The 18,078-nt window shown below is 38.1% G+C and overlaps 1 protein-coding gene and 1 pseudogene across 3 annotated transcripts; both read left to right on the top strand.

Moving 5' to 3' along the window:
- LOC136244896 (DNA repair protein XRCC2-like) lies at nucleotides 1-3,274 on the top strand. 3 transcript variants are annotated; one of them, XM_066036438.1, is made up of 5 exons: nucleotides 1-80; nucleotides 135-226; nucleotides 1,929-2,666; nucleotides 2,718-2,755; nucleotides 3,041-3,216. In XM_066036438.1, exons 2-4 carry the CDS (start codon nucleotides 200-202, stop codon nucleotides 2,733-2,735), a joined length of 783 nt encoding a protein of 260 aa, XP_065892510.1. In that variant the 5' UTR covers nucleotides 1-80; nucleotides 135-199; the 3' UTR covers nucleotides 2,736-2,755; nucleotides 3,041-3,216. The 3 variants fall into 3 exon arrangements, with proteins under 3 accessions (XP_065892510.1, XP_065892508.1, XP_065892509.1); XM_066036436.1 differs by lacking the exon at nucleotides 2,718-2,755 and having other exon boundaries at nucleotides 1,929-2,552; nucleotides 3,041-3,274; XM_066036437.1 differs by lacking the exon at nucleotides 2,718-2,755 and having other exon boundaries at nucleotides 6-226; nucleotides 1,929-2,552; nucleotides 3,041-3,274.
- Nucleotides 3,275-3,329: 55 nt separating this feature from the next.
- LOC136244899 (polyubiquitin-A-like) lies at nucleotides 3,330-17,990 on the top strand (annotated as a pseudogene).
- The last annotated feature ends 88 nt before the right edge of the window (nucleotides 17,991-18,078 follow it).

Genomic DNA, 18,078 nt, shown 5'->3' on the forward strand with positions numbered 1-18,078 from the left:
TGTAATTATTTTATAAGCGTTTATGTAATTAATTATCGCAACAAGTTCCGCGCGCTAAGGAACCGGTGCATCTTGACGCTGTAAGTGTTTAATAGCAAGGATAGTTTCTTTGCTCTTATGTATGCTGTATTTAGGTTTTGAATGTGTGCACGATTTATGAACTTGTGATTGTGGGTTTCGGTGACTGGAGGGAGTTTGTATGCAGGCTGGAGAATCAGCTGCTCAGGTATAATACTAGTACATAAGTTGTTAACTGTAACGCTATGTAAGCATCTCATGTGCTGATGTTACTTTTAACTTGGCAAGGGTAGGACACTCTTTATTGCTCAATACTGCACTCAAAACGAGTTATCACAAACTCGTTGCAAAGCCTATCTGTCATATATAGTGACAAATTTAGTTGCAATACAATTAAGCTCTGTGGAGTTATGGGTTGAAATTTAACTGTGAATTACAACTGATTCCAGACACTTAACAGCCAAGAACAAGAAGCAGGTCGCTAATCCTCTAAAACAAGTTTAGAAACCACGATAGGGAAATTTGTGAATAGGGCATATTTACGGATTTTTCATGCGTCACAAAAATTTACGAAACTGGACCATGACTGGACGTATAAAACTTGGCAGTCAATAGACAAAATGTGAAAAAGCAGCTCTGTCAGGTACTCTTATATATTGAAGAAGGTTTAGGATTGGTTGCTAATGTTTTTAAAAGCTTACTAGCGACATGTTTAGTGAGAAAATTCAATAAGAGGGTGGTTTTGCTCGTACTCATACCTGATATGGACATTGGCATAACAGCCTCACTGTTAAAGCTTCGGAGCTCAAACTCCCGACACAACATTGGTGTGAACTGGTTAACAACAAGATGTGTTCAATTACAAAATCGGGCTGTTTGTTCAGCAGAAACCTCGACTTCAATTTCGCCATTGGAAATGTACGGTGATATTGAAGTCGAGATTTCTACTGAACACGTAGCACGATTTTGTAACTGAACACGTCTTGTTGTTAAGCAGCTCACAGCAATGTTGTGTCGGGGGTTTGAGCTCCGAAGCTTTAAAAGTAAGGCTGTTATGCCAATGTCCGTATCAGGCATGGGTACTAGCAAAACCACCCTCTTAGCAAAGTTTCTCTCTAAATATCTCGCTAGAAAGCTTTGAAAAACATTAGCAACCAATTCTAAACCTTCGTTAATACACAAGAGTACCTCATAGGGCTGCTTTTTTACGTTTTGTCCAGTTGCCTCATAAATTTATACGTCCAGTTTCATTTATGTTCCGTATACTTCAAGTATGCGCAAATCACAAATTCCCGTATACTAGACCAAGTAGGAAGTTCATACCTAAAAAGTTTATGCAGTTCACGAGTATTTTCTTGTGTTTCAACTGAACAGTTGCTGAGAAGTCAACTACTGTGCTGCATAGTATGTTTTATAGTGTGTGATCTTCATATAAATCTTTAAACTGGATTGCCTGAAAGTTTAAGCAAAATTACCCATACAAATTCATGTCAACCATTGCGATGGAATGATGGATTTGCTTCAATTTTCAGTTCATAGGACACCGCCAGATCATACGAACAGTGATTGTACCATTGCTAAGGACGAGCTAAGTGTCTGGAATTGCCTTAACAAATATAACAAGATTCACTAAGAGCAATCGTGATTGTGTTCAACTCATAGCTTTCCTGATATGTAACAATTTTCCGTGGTAATGTAAAAAACTGACATGATATTTATTTGCGATGAGTGGTTACAGGACCACAATTGCACACTTACTGTTGATAATACTTGTGTGAAGCATTTGTGGTTGAAGGCTAAACAATTAGGCTAAACAAATAATAAATTATTAGATTTTTCTTACATATTCTCCAGTAACTGTTGTAACTATTACCATTATATTGTCATAATGATGATGTACTTGTTTACAGTTGTTCAGTAGGCTGGGATCATGTGAGATACAAGGAGGGGGTATATTACTATTCAATGACCACCTGAAGCCTGGAGCTGATGTTGTACAGCTGTGTGGAGAAGAGAACTGTGGTAAAACTGAAGTGTTGTTAAACATCATTGCCGATACTATCCTCCCTGATCAATGGAACGAGATTAGGTTACCTGGGAGAAACCTAGCCGTCATTTTCATATCAACAGACCACAAATTTGACCTGTTAAGGCTTGTGTGTATTATGGAGAACAAGCTGAGGAACTGTATAGAGAAACAGAAATTTAAAAACTCTAAACGTCTTCCTTCAATAGAGGAACAGAAGTCATTGGTGATTTCCTCACTAGAGCGTTGTCATGTATTCAAGACGTCAAGTCACGATGAGCTATTTAGTACTGTCAACTGGTTAGGGACATTTTTACAGCAAGTTATGAATGTTTGTGTTATTGCTATTGACAACATTGCTGCGTACTATTGGATAGAACGAAGCAAACAGGGACCGATAGAGTTTGAATCCAGTCAGAAGAGTATGGTGAACAGTTTAAGGAAGTTACAACATCATCACTCCGTTGTGTTATATTTCACTACACCATCACTGATGGCAGGCAATAGTGTAAGGGATTTTTCAGTATTGGCAATGATGCAAACAAACCCTAGAATCTCTCCTTCAAAAAATAATACTAAATTTTTGTCAGTGATGGATATGCATGCTAATTCCTTTAGGGATGTAAGTTTCATAGGCTGACAATGTCAAACTTTTGTATCTGGTGTTTTACAGACAGCTAATCCAGCCTGAAAATCTTACTGAATTTGTAGGTTAGTTTTCATGTCCCAATCAATGATATGGTAGTAATTTCAGAAAATACAGAAAAGTGTGTGTGCGTGCGTGCGTGCGTGCGTGTGTACAATATATGCAGATACATAATCTTTGACCTCCTAATTATTGTGTTGCCTTGACAATATATCCCAGCATTTACAAGAAATGCTAACAAGGAATATAATCATAATGTTTTACTCGAACCTGATTGGTTGTACCAGGGGTTAAACTGTCACAGCTATGTTATGTACAGTACCACACATCACAGACTTGTCTTGTTGTAGGATGTTGATCCATCATCATATCTTCCTCGTTGCTGGCGCCAGTTCACCACTCATCACTACGTCCTCCATCCTGCAATAACCAGCCCACCACCATCAACTGACTGTGTCACCAACAATAATATGTTTGTAGCTATTAGAATACCTCATAAATCATTACATCATTTTTGTATCACTGATTCTGGACTGACTGCATCATGACAAGATATTTTCCATGTTAGGAAATGTATTGAATGTCGACGTCATTGCGCGAAGTCACGATGTAGTAGGATGACGTGTGCATTCTGTTTATAGAATGACCACGCTAGTCTTCGCGCGACTCTTGCTTGATGTTTTGAGTTTAGTAAAATTACAATCGTTAACTGAAAATGCAGATTTTCGTCAAAACTCTTACTGGGAAGACCATCACACTAGAAGTCGAGGCTAGTGATACAATTGAAAATGTGAAGGCTAAGATTCAGGACAAGGAGGGGATCCCACCAGATCAACAGCGACTGATCTTTGCTGGCAAACAACTAGAAGATGGGCGTACTTTAAGTGACTATAGCATACAAAAAGTCTACTCTCCACTTGGTATTAAGGCTTAGAGGAGGGATGCAAATCTTGGTGAGCACTCTGGTGGGAAAATATATTACTCTTCAAGTCGAGGCTAATACCACCATAGAGAATGTGAAGGCTATGATCCAGGACAAAGAAAGAATCCCAACAGATCAACAGCGACTCATCTTTGCTGGCAAGCTACTTGAAGATGGACACACTTTGAGTGACTATAATATCGAGAAGAAATGTATTCTCCAGTTAGTAATACGAATTTGCATGAGGCCAGAAGATACTTAGGTCACACCTACTTGAAAAATTGTTACTTTGATTCTTTTACAACAAAATGGGGTTGGTTGGTAGGCAACAAAAACAGCTAGATAACTCAGTTTCAAACATGCCATCTCAAGCCATCTCTTTTAAAAAAATGTTTGCACTGCACTGTCCACAGACATGTCAAATACCTTCCAGTTACCACATAACTATGTGACATAGCTATAGGCCCAATGAGCTATAGACAGCACTGAAGGTTCACATTGTAGATCTTCATAGCCACGATGGGGGTCACTGGTCCTAAGGATCTGCACCGGGGTTAGATGTATTTGGGTGACAAAACGTCTGGTAATTTGAGTCTGGGTACTGAAAAGAACAAGTTGACTTTTGTAAATGGTTGCTTGAATCTATTTGAGTAACCTCTAGCAGTATAATAAGTTCCACAAAATTATTAACAATTACATTATTGCCAGTCTTAACATGGAGAAATCATTGTACATGAATCATGCTACTTTAATTTCTTTGTGCTTCTAGCTTATCGGCAATATTACCCAAAGTGCATGCATGTATAGCTATATATAGGGAGCTAGCTCCAACAATAGTAGCTACCCACATTTGATGGGCACTTTATATCTGAATTACACTACAAAAATGAATTGACCTGGAAATTCTATTCAGCTGTACTCTGGTACCACAGGCACTGGAGTCTCTACATGCAGTACAGAAACTATAGGGTTGTTGGTGATGGCTCTTTTAATTTTCCCACCAGTACCACATTTTGACCTTGAGGCTTGTGTGTTTATGAACTATAGCAGTTAATATTATTGTCAGTGGGGGGAGGCATGTGCCCTCCCCCCAATAAAAAGCTATTATAGAACATTCACATGCACACAATGTTATTGAGAATCCTTCATAGTTGCTGAGTATAAATATAAAACAAACTATAGTATCTACATGCAGCACTATCCCATGCATGCATGGACACACTTAGCTTTCTGAGGATGTTTTAATGCACATGGTCTTGTGTATGGTATTCTTCAGGTCCATAATAATAGCTATAGGTAGCTGAACTACTCATGACTGTACTTATCTCTATCTATAAACAACTCCTGATCAATGTAGAAATTAGATATTAATTTTGTACATAAAACTCTACCTCAACACTTTCAGTTCTGAAACATAATAGCTTCTGGGGGACTGTGCCCCCATCCCCTGCTCTATCTACCTACTACCCTGGTGCACCCCCCTTGTCAAACCCCCCTTGTCAAACCCCCCTGATTGTAGCTATAGTATGCATGCAGGGACTGTGCCAGACATTTATGGAATATGGATGTCACAGAATCTATGTCATGATAGGAAGAAACATGCAATTTGTAGTTGCAATTTTTACTGAGACATGCAGGGAGTCCACTAAGTAACTAACTTGGTTTTCAATAGAGCCCTGTGCATGCTGCATTGGCAGAGGATCTTTATAGATGTAAAAAGTGAAACTAATCACCAAGTACAATTTCAGATATTTGTCTTAAAATTGTATGCAGTGGTGGACTGTGATTGCTACAATTTTCTTCCAATACTTAAGTCAACAGGTTGTGATCTTTTTAGACCAGTTTCTATCAGTTATTCGAAAATGTCATTGCCGATACTGTCTTTCCTGATGAGACTAGGTTACCAGGGAGAAACCTAGCTGCCATTTTCATATCAACAGACCACAAATTTGACTTGTTAAGACTTGTGTGTATTAAAGCTGAGGAACTGTATATGGAAATTAAAAGCTTTAAGCATCTAGATCTTCCTTCAATAGAGGAACAAAAGTCATTGGTGAATGAATGGTGATTTCCTTACTAGAAGATTGTCATTTCTGTAATAGTGGATTTTTGTAACAATTAGCTATTTGTAACATTTTTTGCTGCATTTTTTGCAACATTTCTGTAACAATGGATGCATGTGCATGTTGCTAATTCCTTGTGAGACATAAGTTTGACAATGTCAAAAGATTTACATTTCTGTATTTGGTATCTTACGGACAGCTTTTGAATTTGTGTCAAATCAATAATGTTGTGGTATGTATATATAACAGAAAATATAAAAAAGTGGATGTGTTTGTGCACACATGTGTGTGCGTGTTTGTGCACACATGTGTGTGCGTGTGTGTACATATGTGTATGTGTTTGTGTTTGTATGTGTGTCACAGTGTGTGTATGCATATTAGACTTGCACAGGACACAATGACAGCTCTCACCTTTACACTATAGGGTTTATATCAAGTGCATAGGTCTCCCATATGTAACAAAGGTTAATTGTCTATTTCTATCAACCATGATTTTTGTCATTCCATGCATGCATCCTTTAGAGAGACAGTATGTACCATAGGGTATGTTGTACACAGCCTTCATATATACTTGTGAAAATTTTGTCAAGTTGTGTAAGTCACAGTACTATGATGACTCTGGTGAGTGGATCTTGTATACTACACTCAAGGAGTAGGTAACGAGCCAAAATCATCTACAAAATTTCAAAGATGACTGCCCATATTTCATCTTTCAGAAACAATTTCAGAGATGATCTACGAAATTTCAGGTTGTTACCTACCCCTCGACTACACTATAGACACGTACACACAGACAACTGGCTTTTACCATTCACAATTCCTCTAATCTTGATTTTAAAAATCCCTGGATGTGTGGATTTTATTTTATTTATCCAACTTTCTACAATTACCTCACCATTGCTTTGATCTTCAGCACATTGTGCAGCCTTCATTCAAAATATCATATGCTGCATGATGAATCAAAATAGTACAGAATTTCACTGGAACCTGTGCCAAGGGTAAGGTTATGCCAAGCTCCTTCCTCCTTGCAGCTATGTTACGTACAGTATCACACATCAGTTCACAGTTCTATCTTGTTGCTGGATGTTGATCCATCATCTTATCTTCCCCATTGCTGACACCAGTTCACCACTCATTGCTATGATACATCCCGGGTCCACCCTATGATAATTAGCAAACTTAAGGGGGTACAAACATGTTGGCAGTGGGCTGGTCAAGAGAGTAGCACACTCCTATATATCTGTACTCAGATCTTCGCCCTCAGTCAAAATGGAAGTAGCTATAAGTAAAGCAAGCCAAGCTGGAAAATTAATCATTGAAACTTGTGGACTGTACTTTCAACTCCTCCTGCACTCGTGCTCATTCCATATGTCTTGTTCCTACAATAAATTCTTTCAGACAGTCTTTATTCTTGTGGAACGCTGTTCCGGCTTTTGTTTTGACACTCAAAAACTTTGTCCTGCTGTCCAGTGTATCTGTTGCTTTGTCATTGTTAATTTCAGTAATTGTCATTGTAATTAATTTTGTTTTTGTAACTGTACTGTTAAAGATATTTTTGTAGTTGTGTCTTGGGAAGCACTCTAATGTAGCTACCTTACTACTGATACTTTCAGAAAAGAATTCAGATGATTATATACAAGAAGTCTGTCAAGAGTCAAGCATAAGAGCATAAGTCAAAGGTCAAAGCTTCAACTTTGACCAAGGACAAAGATTGAGTTTCAGCTATTAGATCACCTCATACAGTAATTACGTGTATCACTGATTCTGCATCACACCATGTTAGGAAATGTATTATACGAAGCTGAGTCACGAGATTGAAACGTTTTTAGAGGATGACGTGTGCATTCTATTTATAGAATGGCCACGAGTATAAAACTGTGAGCGTAAACGTTCATTCAATCATCAGCTATCTGAGATATCTACAGCCTTAGCGCGAACCTTTTGCGGTCTACTAAAAGTATCATCGTTAACTGAAAATGCAGATCTTCGTCAAGACACTTACTGGGAAGACCATCACACTAGAAGTCGAGGCTAGTGATACAATTGAAAATGTGAAGGCTAAGATTCAGGACAAAGAGGGGATCCCACCAGATCAACAGCGACTGATCTTTGCTGGCAAACAACTAGAAGATGGGCGTACTTTAAGTGACTATAACATACAAAAAGAGTCTACCCTCCACTTGGTATTAAGGCTTAGAGGAGGGATGCAAATCTTTGTTAAAACTCTAACAGGAAAAACCATTACCCTTGAAGTTGAGGCTAGTGATACAATTGAAAATGTCAAAGCTAAAATTCAGGACAAAGAAGGAATTCCCCCTGATCAACAGCGACTCATCTTTGCTGGAAAACAACTTGAAGACGGACGTACCTTGAGTGACTATAATATTCAGAAGGAGTCTACTCTCCATTTAGTGTTACGACTTAGAGGAGGGATGCAGATCTTTGTTAAAACTTTAACTGGGAAGACCATCACACTAGAAGTCGAGGCTAGTGATACGATTGAAAATGTGAAGGCAAAGATTCAGGACAAGGAGGGGATCCCACCAGATCAACAGCGACTGATCTTCGCTGGCAAACAACTAGAAGATGGGCGTACTTTAAGTGACTATAACATACAGAAAGAGTCTACCCTTCACTTGGTATTAAGGCTTAGAGGAGGGATGCAAATCTTTGTGAAAACTCTGACTGGCAAAACTATTACTCTTGAAGTTGAGGCTAGTGACACTATAGAGAATGTGAAGGCTAAGATTCAGGACAAGGAGGGGATCCCACCAGATCAACAACGACTCATTTTTGCTGGCAAGCAACTTGAAGATGGACGCACTTTGAGTGACTATAATATCCAAAAGGAATCTACTCTCCATTTAGTGTTACGACTTAGAGGAGGAATGCAGATTTTTGTCAAGACACTTACTGGTAAGACCATCACACTAGAAGTCGAAGCTAGTGATACGATTGAAAATGTGAAGGCTAAGATTCAGGACAAGGAGGGGATCCCACCAGATCAACAGCGACTGATCTTTGCTGGTAAACAACTAGAAGATGGGCGTACCTTGAGTGACTATAACATACAAAAAGAGTCTACTCTCCACTTGGTATTAAGGCTTAGAGGAGGACGGTAATAAATCAGAACACTTAATAATATAAATTTTACATTATGTCAAAATGTATTTTGTAAAGTGCTATTGATCCAATATTAAAGTTAAAGTAATGAGATATATAACTGGAATGTTGTTTGTTAGATGCATTTGTGTTACTATAATTATAGCTGTATTACCAGTGACCAAACCATGCTGCATGTCCAGCATATCATATCATTGACATCAATGACATGATCTAATTTAGCTTGGCCTGGTAAGGATTCATGATCACTATACTCCTAGCTCTGCTACAAACAAGTGGCACTGCCAGACTGGTCACAAAAAACCCATCAATGTTATGCTATCCAGAGAGTCCATGTAGTAGCCAACTATAAGGAATTCCTGTTGCAAAAATGGTTGTCAATTATAGAACTGGCTCAGCGGGATTTAAAGACAAAATCAATATCTCAAATTGTGTCTACTTTTTCTCTTTTAACATCATAGAAGTTATTGGTGACTTCTTCACTAGAACATTGTCATACTTTTAAGACATTAAACCACAATGAGCTGTTTAGTACTGTTGACTGGTCAGAAATTTTTTTTGCTGTTAATACATACTTCATACTACGAAGAAAAGTACAGTGACTGGTAGAGTTTGAATCCAGAACAATTTAGGGAAGTTACAACATCATAATGACACAGCTACAAAGTCTATACTGTCAAATAATTCGCTTTCAACAAAAATTAAGTTTGTGCCAGTGACTAGATATGCATGAGCTAATTCTTTTAGGGATGTAAATTTCATAGGCTGACAGTGTCAAAGATTTATAATTACACTTTTGTATTATTTCACAGAAAACCTGACATCTAAATTTATGTGTTTTCTTATGTTAGTTTTCATGACATTGTGGTATACTTACGTAGACTCCAGTAAATATAGAAAACGTGTTTAAGTGTGTGTGTGTGCGTGTGTGTGTGTGTGTGTGTGTGTGTGTGTGTGTGTGTGTGTGTGCGCGCGTGTGTGTGTGTGCGTGTGTGTGTGCGTGCGTGCGTGCGTGTGTGTGTGTGCGTGCGTGTGCGTGTGCGTGTGCATGCAGGGGTGGATCCAGAGGGGGTCCAAAGAATTCCATGGAACCCTCCTTTTTGAAGAGCCTTAATATTACTTGATGGACTACTGCTAAGTGTTTCTCTAATTTCAGTTTCGAATTCAGTACAACAAAATCAGTTTATAATCACTTGGCAAATAAATACTTATTACAAACGCTAATAGTGACAAATTAAAACACTTATTTTATCCCTCCTATATTGCAAAATCTATTGAAGTAGCTAGCTACTGCTACCCCAGCATCTTTATATGGAATAGGCATCTCTAAAAATAATAATCATTTTTAAGGCTATTGCAATTATTTCTCAATGCTTCAGAATCGAAGCAGAATGCATTTCTAAAAGTCTAAAATGGTAAACATATAGGGGTGTAGCCAGGATTTTTTGAAGGGAGGTCCCAACAGCAGTATCGAGTTACTAGAAGCAGGAGTCTGGGGGCATAGCCCCAGCTGCTGAGATACTTTCTATATTTTAATGAATAACTGAAAACTCAGCAAATTGCTATATTTTATGCAAAAAGTATGCTAATTATAATGCATATAATTACCCCTGGGATGAAGCTAGTACTAGATAAAACTACCTAGTGGAAACAGACAGCATAACACATAGAGACACACATAATAATCTGTAAGTGATAGTTATCTCACCAGTATAGGAACCATTAATCCACTAATACAAATGTCATGACTTACAATCAAAACATGCATAGCATGATAGCTCTAGCTATATCTTTAAACACTGTACATCAAAGCTACAGCAGTATAAGGTCATGCTCAGTTTTGCATTTAATGTTAGAATGTCTGAAAAACTTCATAAGGATATTTATATGCATGTTCTATCTGACCGCTCTATTAGTATATAGCTGACTGCGCTATTAGAGTATATTGACCTTCTTAACAAGGGCTCATAATGTTATTACCTCTGTAAATCCTTCCCTGAGTGATGAATACAAGCTTTATCAATTGTTGTGCTGCACTATATTACTCACTCATTTTGTCCTGCCATGCATAGTAAATGGTGTGTTAGGGTCCAGCTTTCAGAAGTCTAATTATACAGGGGGTTCTTGAACCCCTTGGAACCTTCCCTCCTATGTCCTTGTAATATAGCTGCTACCAATTGCCATGTTCCAGAGTGGAACTCGAATCTGGATCCACCTCTGGTATGTGTGTGTGTGTGTGTGCGCGCACGCGAGCGCCGTGCATACATATAGCTGTATAGTGCAGTGCACTGCATGTGTGTGTGTGTGTGTGTGTGTGTGTGTGTGTGTGTGTGTGTGTGTGTGTGTGTGTGTGTGTGTGTGTGTGTGTGTGTGTGTGTGTGTGTGTGTGTGTGTGCATATTAGACTTATACAGTACATGTACAATGATCGAAGACCTCCACCTTTACACTGCAGCTGTATGACCATGTCAAAGTCTCTCATATGTAACAATTACAAATATAGACCTCCAAATACATATTGGCGATGATATATATGTTTGCAAATCCACAAAAAAAAATTAATTCATTTATTTATTTAGCTATTTACTTATTTATTTATTAGCAAAACTCTTAGGGGTAATAATCATTACGTAAATAAGTACAACCTAAATGTCTCCAGCTATGTCATTTTCTTGTAGATCATAGGTAAGGTAGAGAATAGTCATCTTGGGGAGAAAGAGTTATGGTAAATTTTTCTGTACTGGATTTGTAGTGAAAGAATTTTAGTTGATGGTTAGGGTTAGCTAAGGGATAAACCATCCTTACTGTCCTCCCTCCTTAGTTGACTGTCCTACCTCCCTCCAAGGCCTAAACCGTTCTTCCTCCTTGCAACTATAGCTATACAGTACCACACACATCACAATTTTGTCAATCTTGCTGCAATCCATCATCAGAATTATCTCCCAGCACCAGTACACCACTCATCACTACATCCTCCATCCTGTGATGACCAGCCCACCACTATCAATTAACTGTGTCACCAACAATGATATGTTTGTAGCTATATAAATATAATTGAATCATTACATCATGACAATGTTAGTGAATGTTCATGTTCCTGAGTCACGAGTTTTTCAATATCACATAGTGCAATTATTTATATGGCTTCGATGACGTATACGTATGCATTCTATTTATAAAATACATTCTATTCTATTTATAGAATGGCCAAGAGTATAAAAGGTGAAGGTTAACGTTGATTCAGCCATCGATTAATGCGCTATAAGAGAAACCGTCTACGCGAACCTTTTGTGGTCTATTAAAAGTATCATCGTTAACTGAAAATGCAGATCTTCGTCAAGACACTTACTGGTAAGACCATCACACTAGAAGTCGAGGCTAGTGATACGATTGAAAATGTGAAGGCTAAGATTCAGGACAAGGAGGGGATCCCACCAGATCAACAGCGACTGATCTTCGCTGGCAAACAACTAGAAGATGGGCGTACTTTAAGTGACTATAACATACAAAAAGAGTCTACCCTACACTTGGTATTAAGGCTTAGAGGAGGGATGCAAATCTTTGTGAAAACTCTGACTGGCAAAACTATTACTCTTGAAGTTGAGGCTAGTGACACTATAGAGAATGTGAAGGCTAAGATTCAGGATAAGGAGGGGATCCCACCAGATCAACAACGACTCATTTTTGCTGGAAAGCAACTTGAAGATGGCCGCACTTTGAGTGACTATAATATCCAAAAGGAATCTACTCTCCATTTAGTGTTACGACTTAGAGGAGGAATGCAGATTTTTGTCAAGACACTTACTGGCAAGACCATCACACTAGAAGTCGAGGCTAGTGATACGATTGAAAATGTGAAGGCTAAGATTCAGGACAAGGAGGGGATCCCACCAGATCAACAGCGACTGATCTTTGCTGGCAAACAACTAGAAGATGGACGTACCTTGAGTGACTATAACATACAGAAAGAGTCTACCCTCCACTTGGTATTACGGCTTAGAGGAGGGATGCAAATCTTTGTTAAAACTCTAACAGGAAAAACCATTACCCTTGAAGTTGAGGCTAGCGATACAATTGAAAATGTCAAAGCTAAAATTCAGGACAAAGAAGGAATCCCCCCTGATCAACAGCGACTCATCTTTGCTGGAAAACAGCTCGAAGACGGACGTACCTTGAGTGACTATAATATTCAGAAGGAGTCTACTCTCCATTTAGTGTTACGACTTAGAGGAGGGATGCAGATTTTTGTTAAGACATTAACTGGGAAGACCATCACACTAGAAGTTGAGGCTAGTGATACAATTGAAAATGTGAAGGCTAAGATTCAGGACAAGGAGGGGATCCCACCAGATCAACAGCGACTGATCTTTGCCGGCAAACAACTAGAAGATGGGCGTACCTTGAGTGACTATAACATACAAAAAGAGTCTACCCTCCACCTAGTATTAAGGCTTCGGGGAGGACAATGATAAGTCTGAACATTTACTGTACTTAATTTTACATTATAAATTATGTCACAATGGATTGTAATTATGCAGTACAAGTGTTATTGGTTCAACATTAGCTTATGACATTATAAACAATTAGTCTAATTCAGTATGACCTGGTAAAGATCTTGTGTGCGCTGATCCCTGATACCACTGAGAAAACATCTATAGCTAAAAAGTTATGGCTTCCTCATAGGAAATGGTGGCAATTTTGATTAGCCATAAATAATGCGTACTACAAAATGAGCAACTAGTGTAATTCCATCCCATGAGCTGTTAAATGTTGTTGAGGACTCGGCTGACTCTCACAGTGATGTTAAACTCAATAGCTTGGGAAAGCTAGCTTTTTGGCCAGTAAAAGTCATCCGTCAGGCATCCTATAGTATGTACAGGTCCATGTAGTAGCTGGAGAAGTTCCTGCAAATCCTGCCGCAAAATGACTACCAATAATTATACAGCAACAGATCTAGCTCAGAGCCTGTAGATTCTCTTTGGGAAGATCCAACATATAATAATTTATTATATTAAAGAACAAAGTTTATCATTCAAAGTAAAATCTCTCAGCAAAAATTAAGCTAGTAGTTTGTGACTAATAACTGTACATGTGATAGCTAATTAAATTGAAAATCCTGTAAATTAGTATAAATCCCTGATGCCATGCAAATTTGGAAATTTGAAAGATAGCTAGCTAACTTTATATGTGTATTTGGGCAAAAAAAATTCTAGTTGAGTTAAATCTGTTGGTAATCTGTGTCTGGGTAGAAAAGAGCAACTGGTTGACTCTTGTAAATGGTTGCTTGAATCTATTTTGATTATTATGATTATGATGATATAGTCATAATCATAAAAGTAATTATCTCTATTGCTGATTTAAAATTATTTAATGAAGAATTACCTACAATATCACTCGTAAGATTGTTCCAGTCATTAATTACTCTAGTACCAAAATAGTTGACCCGACATGAATGGTGGGCAGGGGGCTTAAGTAATTTATATGCATGACCTCTAGTTTGTGTATTGTGGGAGAAAGTAAAAAAGTTGGAGTGATCCAGATTGAAGTAATCATTCAACATCTTGAAAAGAAATATTAAGTCACCACATCTGTGCCTGTACAAAAGAGATGGTAAATTCATTGATGTCAGTCGATCTATGTAAGACTTGTCTCTTAAAGATGGTACTAGTTTTGTAGCACGCCGTTGCACACCCTCAAGTTTACGTTGATCTAATACATTATGGGGTCCCCAAATTACATTTCCATATTCTAATATTGGTCGAACCATTGATTTGTACAATCGTGATAGTACAAATTCATTCAAATTGATAAAGCTTCTTTTCATACAAGCCAATACCCTGTTCGCTTTCATAGATACCTCAGAAACGTGTTGGTGGAACTTTAAATTCGCATCAAATATAATACCTAAGTCCTTATGACAATTAACTGAGTCCAATGAGACACCATTAAGATAGTAGCCTCCAAAGCTGTGTGTGGCTCGACCAAAGTGAATCACTTTACATTTAGTAACATTGAACTTCAGTTGCCACGCATCACACCATTTGGCTAGATTATCTAAATCAGTTTGGAGTTGTACATGGTATTTGAATGACATCATTCTTAATGAGGAAGTTCCCCGTTTTAATTTCCACAGGATTATTAACAATTACATCATTTCCAGGCTTAAGTTGTCAAGTAACATGAATTATGCTACCTTTCCTTTGTACTTTTTCTAGTTTCCCAAGCCTCCTGTGATGAAAACTGAGATAGTACCCTCATTAATTTTGATGGGCACTAGAAATGCTCAGGCATATGAATTTGTATATAACTGAATTTTGTGTTGCAAAATGCCCAACTGTGGTAGTGTTTGGAGTGCTGTTGAATACTTTCTTAGATTTTCCACAAAAAGTGAGACAGACTATCACATTGTCTGGTAGCATGCTCATTAGGGTAGCTATCAGATGCTTACGGTGAACCAGGCTGTCAGGTGTTCATGGAATATAGATGTCACAGAATCAATGTCATATTTAGGTGGTGCCTAGCTAATTTTGTTTACGATTCGTTGACCTCTGTTTAGAATATACATGCACGGTAAATTACGGAGTTATGCACACACAATATAATTGAGGTAACCGGAGGTATAAACCACACCCGCTGCACATGATGCAGATCTTCATTAAGACACTTACTGGGAAGACCATCACAATAGAATGTTATTATTATTATTATTAATGGATAGAAATTGCTTGGCAGTACAAGACTGTCAAGCTAGGCCGCAGGCCTTTGAGAGTGCCCATATCTTGTTGTTCTCCATAAATCATCAAGATTCTTCTTAAACAATGCCACGGTTGGTGCAGAACTGAATAACATCTGCTGGAAGAGAATTCCACAAATTAACTACTCTGTTGGTGAAAAAAATTATGCCTCACTAGCAGCCGAGATCGAAATTTAAAGAGTTTATGGTGGTGACCTCTGGTAGTATCCGTATTACTCAAAGTGAAAAATGAGATAGGGTTGATGTCATAGTAACCATTCAATATCTTGTAGGTCTCAATTAGATCTCCCCTTTGACATCTGCAATACAGTGAATATAAACCAAGTCTCTCTAGACGAGTTTCGTATGGTAAATCAAATAAACTAGGTAATAACTTGGTGGCACGTCTCTGTACTTTCTCTAGGAGATCAATATCTTTCGCCAAGTAAGGGCTCCAGACCTGGATGCAATACTCCAAGTGAGGTCTGACATACATTTTGTACAAAAAAGTCAACAAGTCAACAGAAAAAAGTTTGAAGGACCTTCTTAGCAAACCAAGAACTTGCATAGCTTTTGCTGCAGCCTTACGACACTGTAGAGATGGTTTCAAGTCTTCAGTGTACCAAATACCAAGATCTTTTTCTTCTTGCACTTCTGTGATTTCAAAGGGTAAGTTGGTGGAACTGTCCATTCTTTATTATTCTTTATTATTAATTACTAGGCAGGCAGCACAGCTGGTTTTGCCTAGGATGTAAATCACAGAACACATTACAATCAATGAGTTAAAGTATGTATGCTACATTGTGTATGTTACAGTTACTAATAATAAACAGTGCATGTGTTGATTACAATTACTATTCATAAATAATAAGTTACAGCATACAGTACATACATATAATTGCTAGTTATAATCAATCAGTGAGTTATAGTGCATATATTACAATAGAAAGAAAAAAGAAAAGTTACGATAATATAGTTATACAATTAATAACTCACGTAGTTGATTAGTAAAATTATCTAGAGTAGCAGCTTCGATAGCAGAAATGGGTAGTAAATTCCAATCACGAAAGAATTTTGGAAAGTAACTATTATGATAAAAATTAGTTCTAGCAGTAGGTATATTGAAGTGAAAATAATGTTGAAATCTAGTGAAGGGTGTGGTGGTAGTGGCTGTAATATAGGTAGGTATTTCTAGTGAAACTGAATTGTGTAGTCCTTGGTATAAGATAGAGAGCCTTGAAATTTGTCTTCTAATGTTCAATGCAGGCCATTGCAATTCTGAAAGCATGCTGGTCACACTGTTTTCCCAGTTGTAGTTAGATTTTACCCATCTGGCAGCAATTCTCTGCACCCTCTCAATGGCTTGGATATCTTTAGATAAGTGAGGATCCCAGACTGAGGATGCATACTCTAGTTTTGGTCGAATTAGTCCCAGGTAGGCAGCACAGAGTAGGTGAACGGAGCAGAGTTACCAATCCGCATCAGCTTACATTTAGCTATATTGAACCGAAGCAACCATGTGTGAGACCACTGCAACAATCGGTCAACATCACTTTGCAGCCTAAGGTGATCGTCAAAGCTCTGAATAACAGAATAAATTTTTGTATCATCAGCAAACATTCTTACATTACTTTCAATAAGGCCTGGGATGTGAGCCCAGTGACACGATAGAAAGTGTGAAAGCTAAGAGTGAGGACAGGTCGACATGGAGGGAGGGGATCCCACCAGATCAGGAACAGCGACTGATCTTCGCCGGCAAACAACTAGAAGATGGGCGTACTTTGAGTGACTACCGTAGGCGGGGAAAGTTACGCGAATTTCACTCTACTTTGTATACCGACATAAAAGTTTCGCGATGCTGATTTTGCATACTAATTAAATTTTATTACTGTACAAATACAAACATGTAGAAGCCAACCGGCGTAAAAGTTTCGCGATAGCTACTGCAATCGCGAAATTCGCGAAACTTTTCCTACGCGTAACTTTCCCCGCCTACGGTATAACCATAGATAATGTTGCATATATACCTCCGGACACGGAGGTATATATTATCTATGGTATAACATTCAGAAAGAGTCTACTCTCCACTTAGTTGCAAAGCTTAAGGGAGGGATGCGAATTCTCATGAAGACTCTAACGAACAAAACCATCGCTATTGATATAGAACCCAGCGATACCGTTAAGAAGTTAAAGGAAAAGGTTCCAGATCGCGAGGGGATTCCCCCAGACCAACAGTGTCTAATCTATGCTGGTAAGAAGCTGGAAGATGATCATGTGTTAAGTGATTACGACATACAAGAGGGAGCTACTGAAATTGCAAAAATGATTGTATTGTAATTTGTTCAGTTGAGGACATCATTGTATGTGTGCGTGTATAATCTTATGTGATGAGTCTTAGCTATAGCTTGTAAGCATATATATTAGTTGCTTTTTTGTATTCTAAAGCAAATTTCTACATAATGATTTGCCAAAAATAGTCACAGTGCCACTCTTATAATATTACGCCAGCATTGAACAATATCTTTGTTAAAATTATTAATTTACACAC

The sequence above is a fragment of the Dysidea avara genome, chromosome 14 (genome assembly GCF_963678975.1).
Source record: "Dysidea avara chromosome 14, odDysAvar1.4, whole genome shotgun sequence".
In the NCBI taxonomy this organism is placed as follows: domain Eukaryota; kingdom Metazoa; phylum Porifera; class Demospongiae; order Dictyoceratida; family Dysideidae; genus Dysidea; species Dysidea avara.

Coding starts and splice junctions, on each gene's coding strand:
- LOC136244896 (XM_066036436.1), top strand. CDS start 200: ATGCAGGCTGGAGAATCAGCTGCTCAG. Junction 227..1,928: donor CTGGAGAATCAGCTGCTCAG/GTATAATACTAG, acceptor ACTTGTTTACAG/TTGTTCAGTAGGCTGGGATC. Junction 2,553..3,040: donor CACTGATGGCAGGCAATAGT/GTAAGGGATTTT, acceptor GTCTTGTTGTAG/GATGTTGATCCATCATCATA.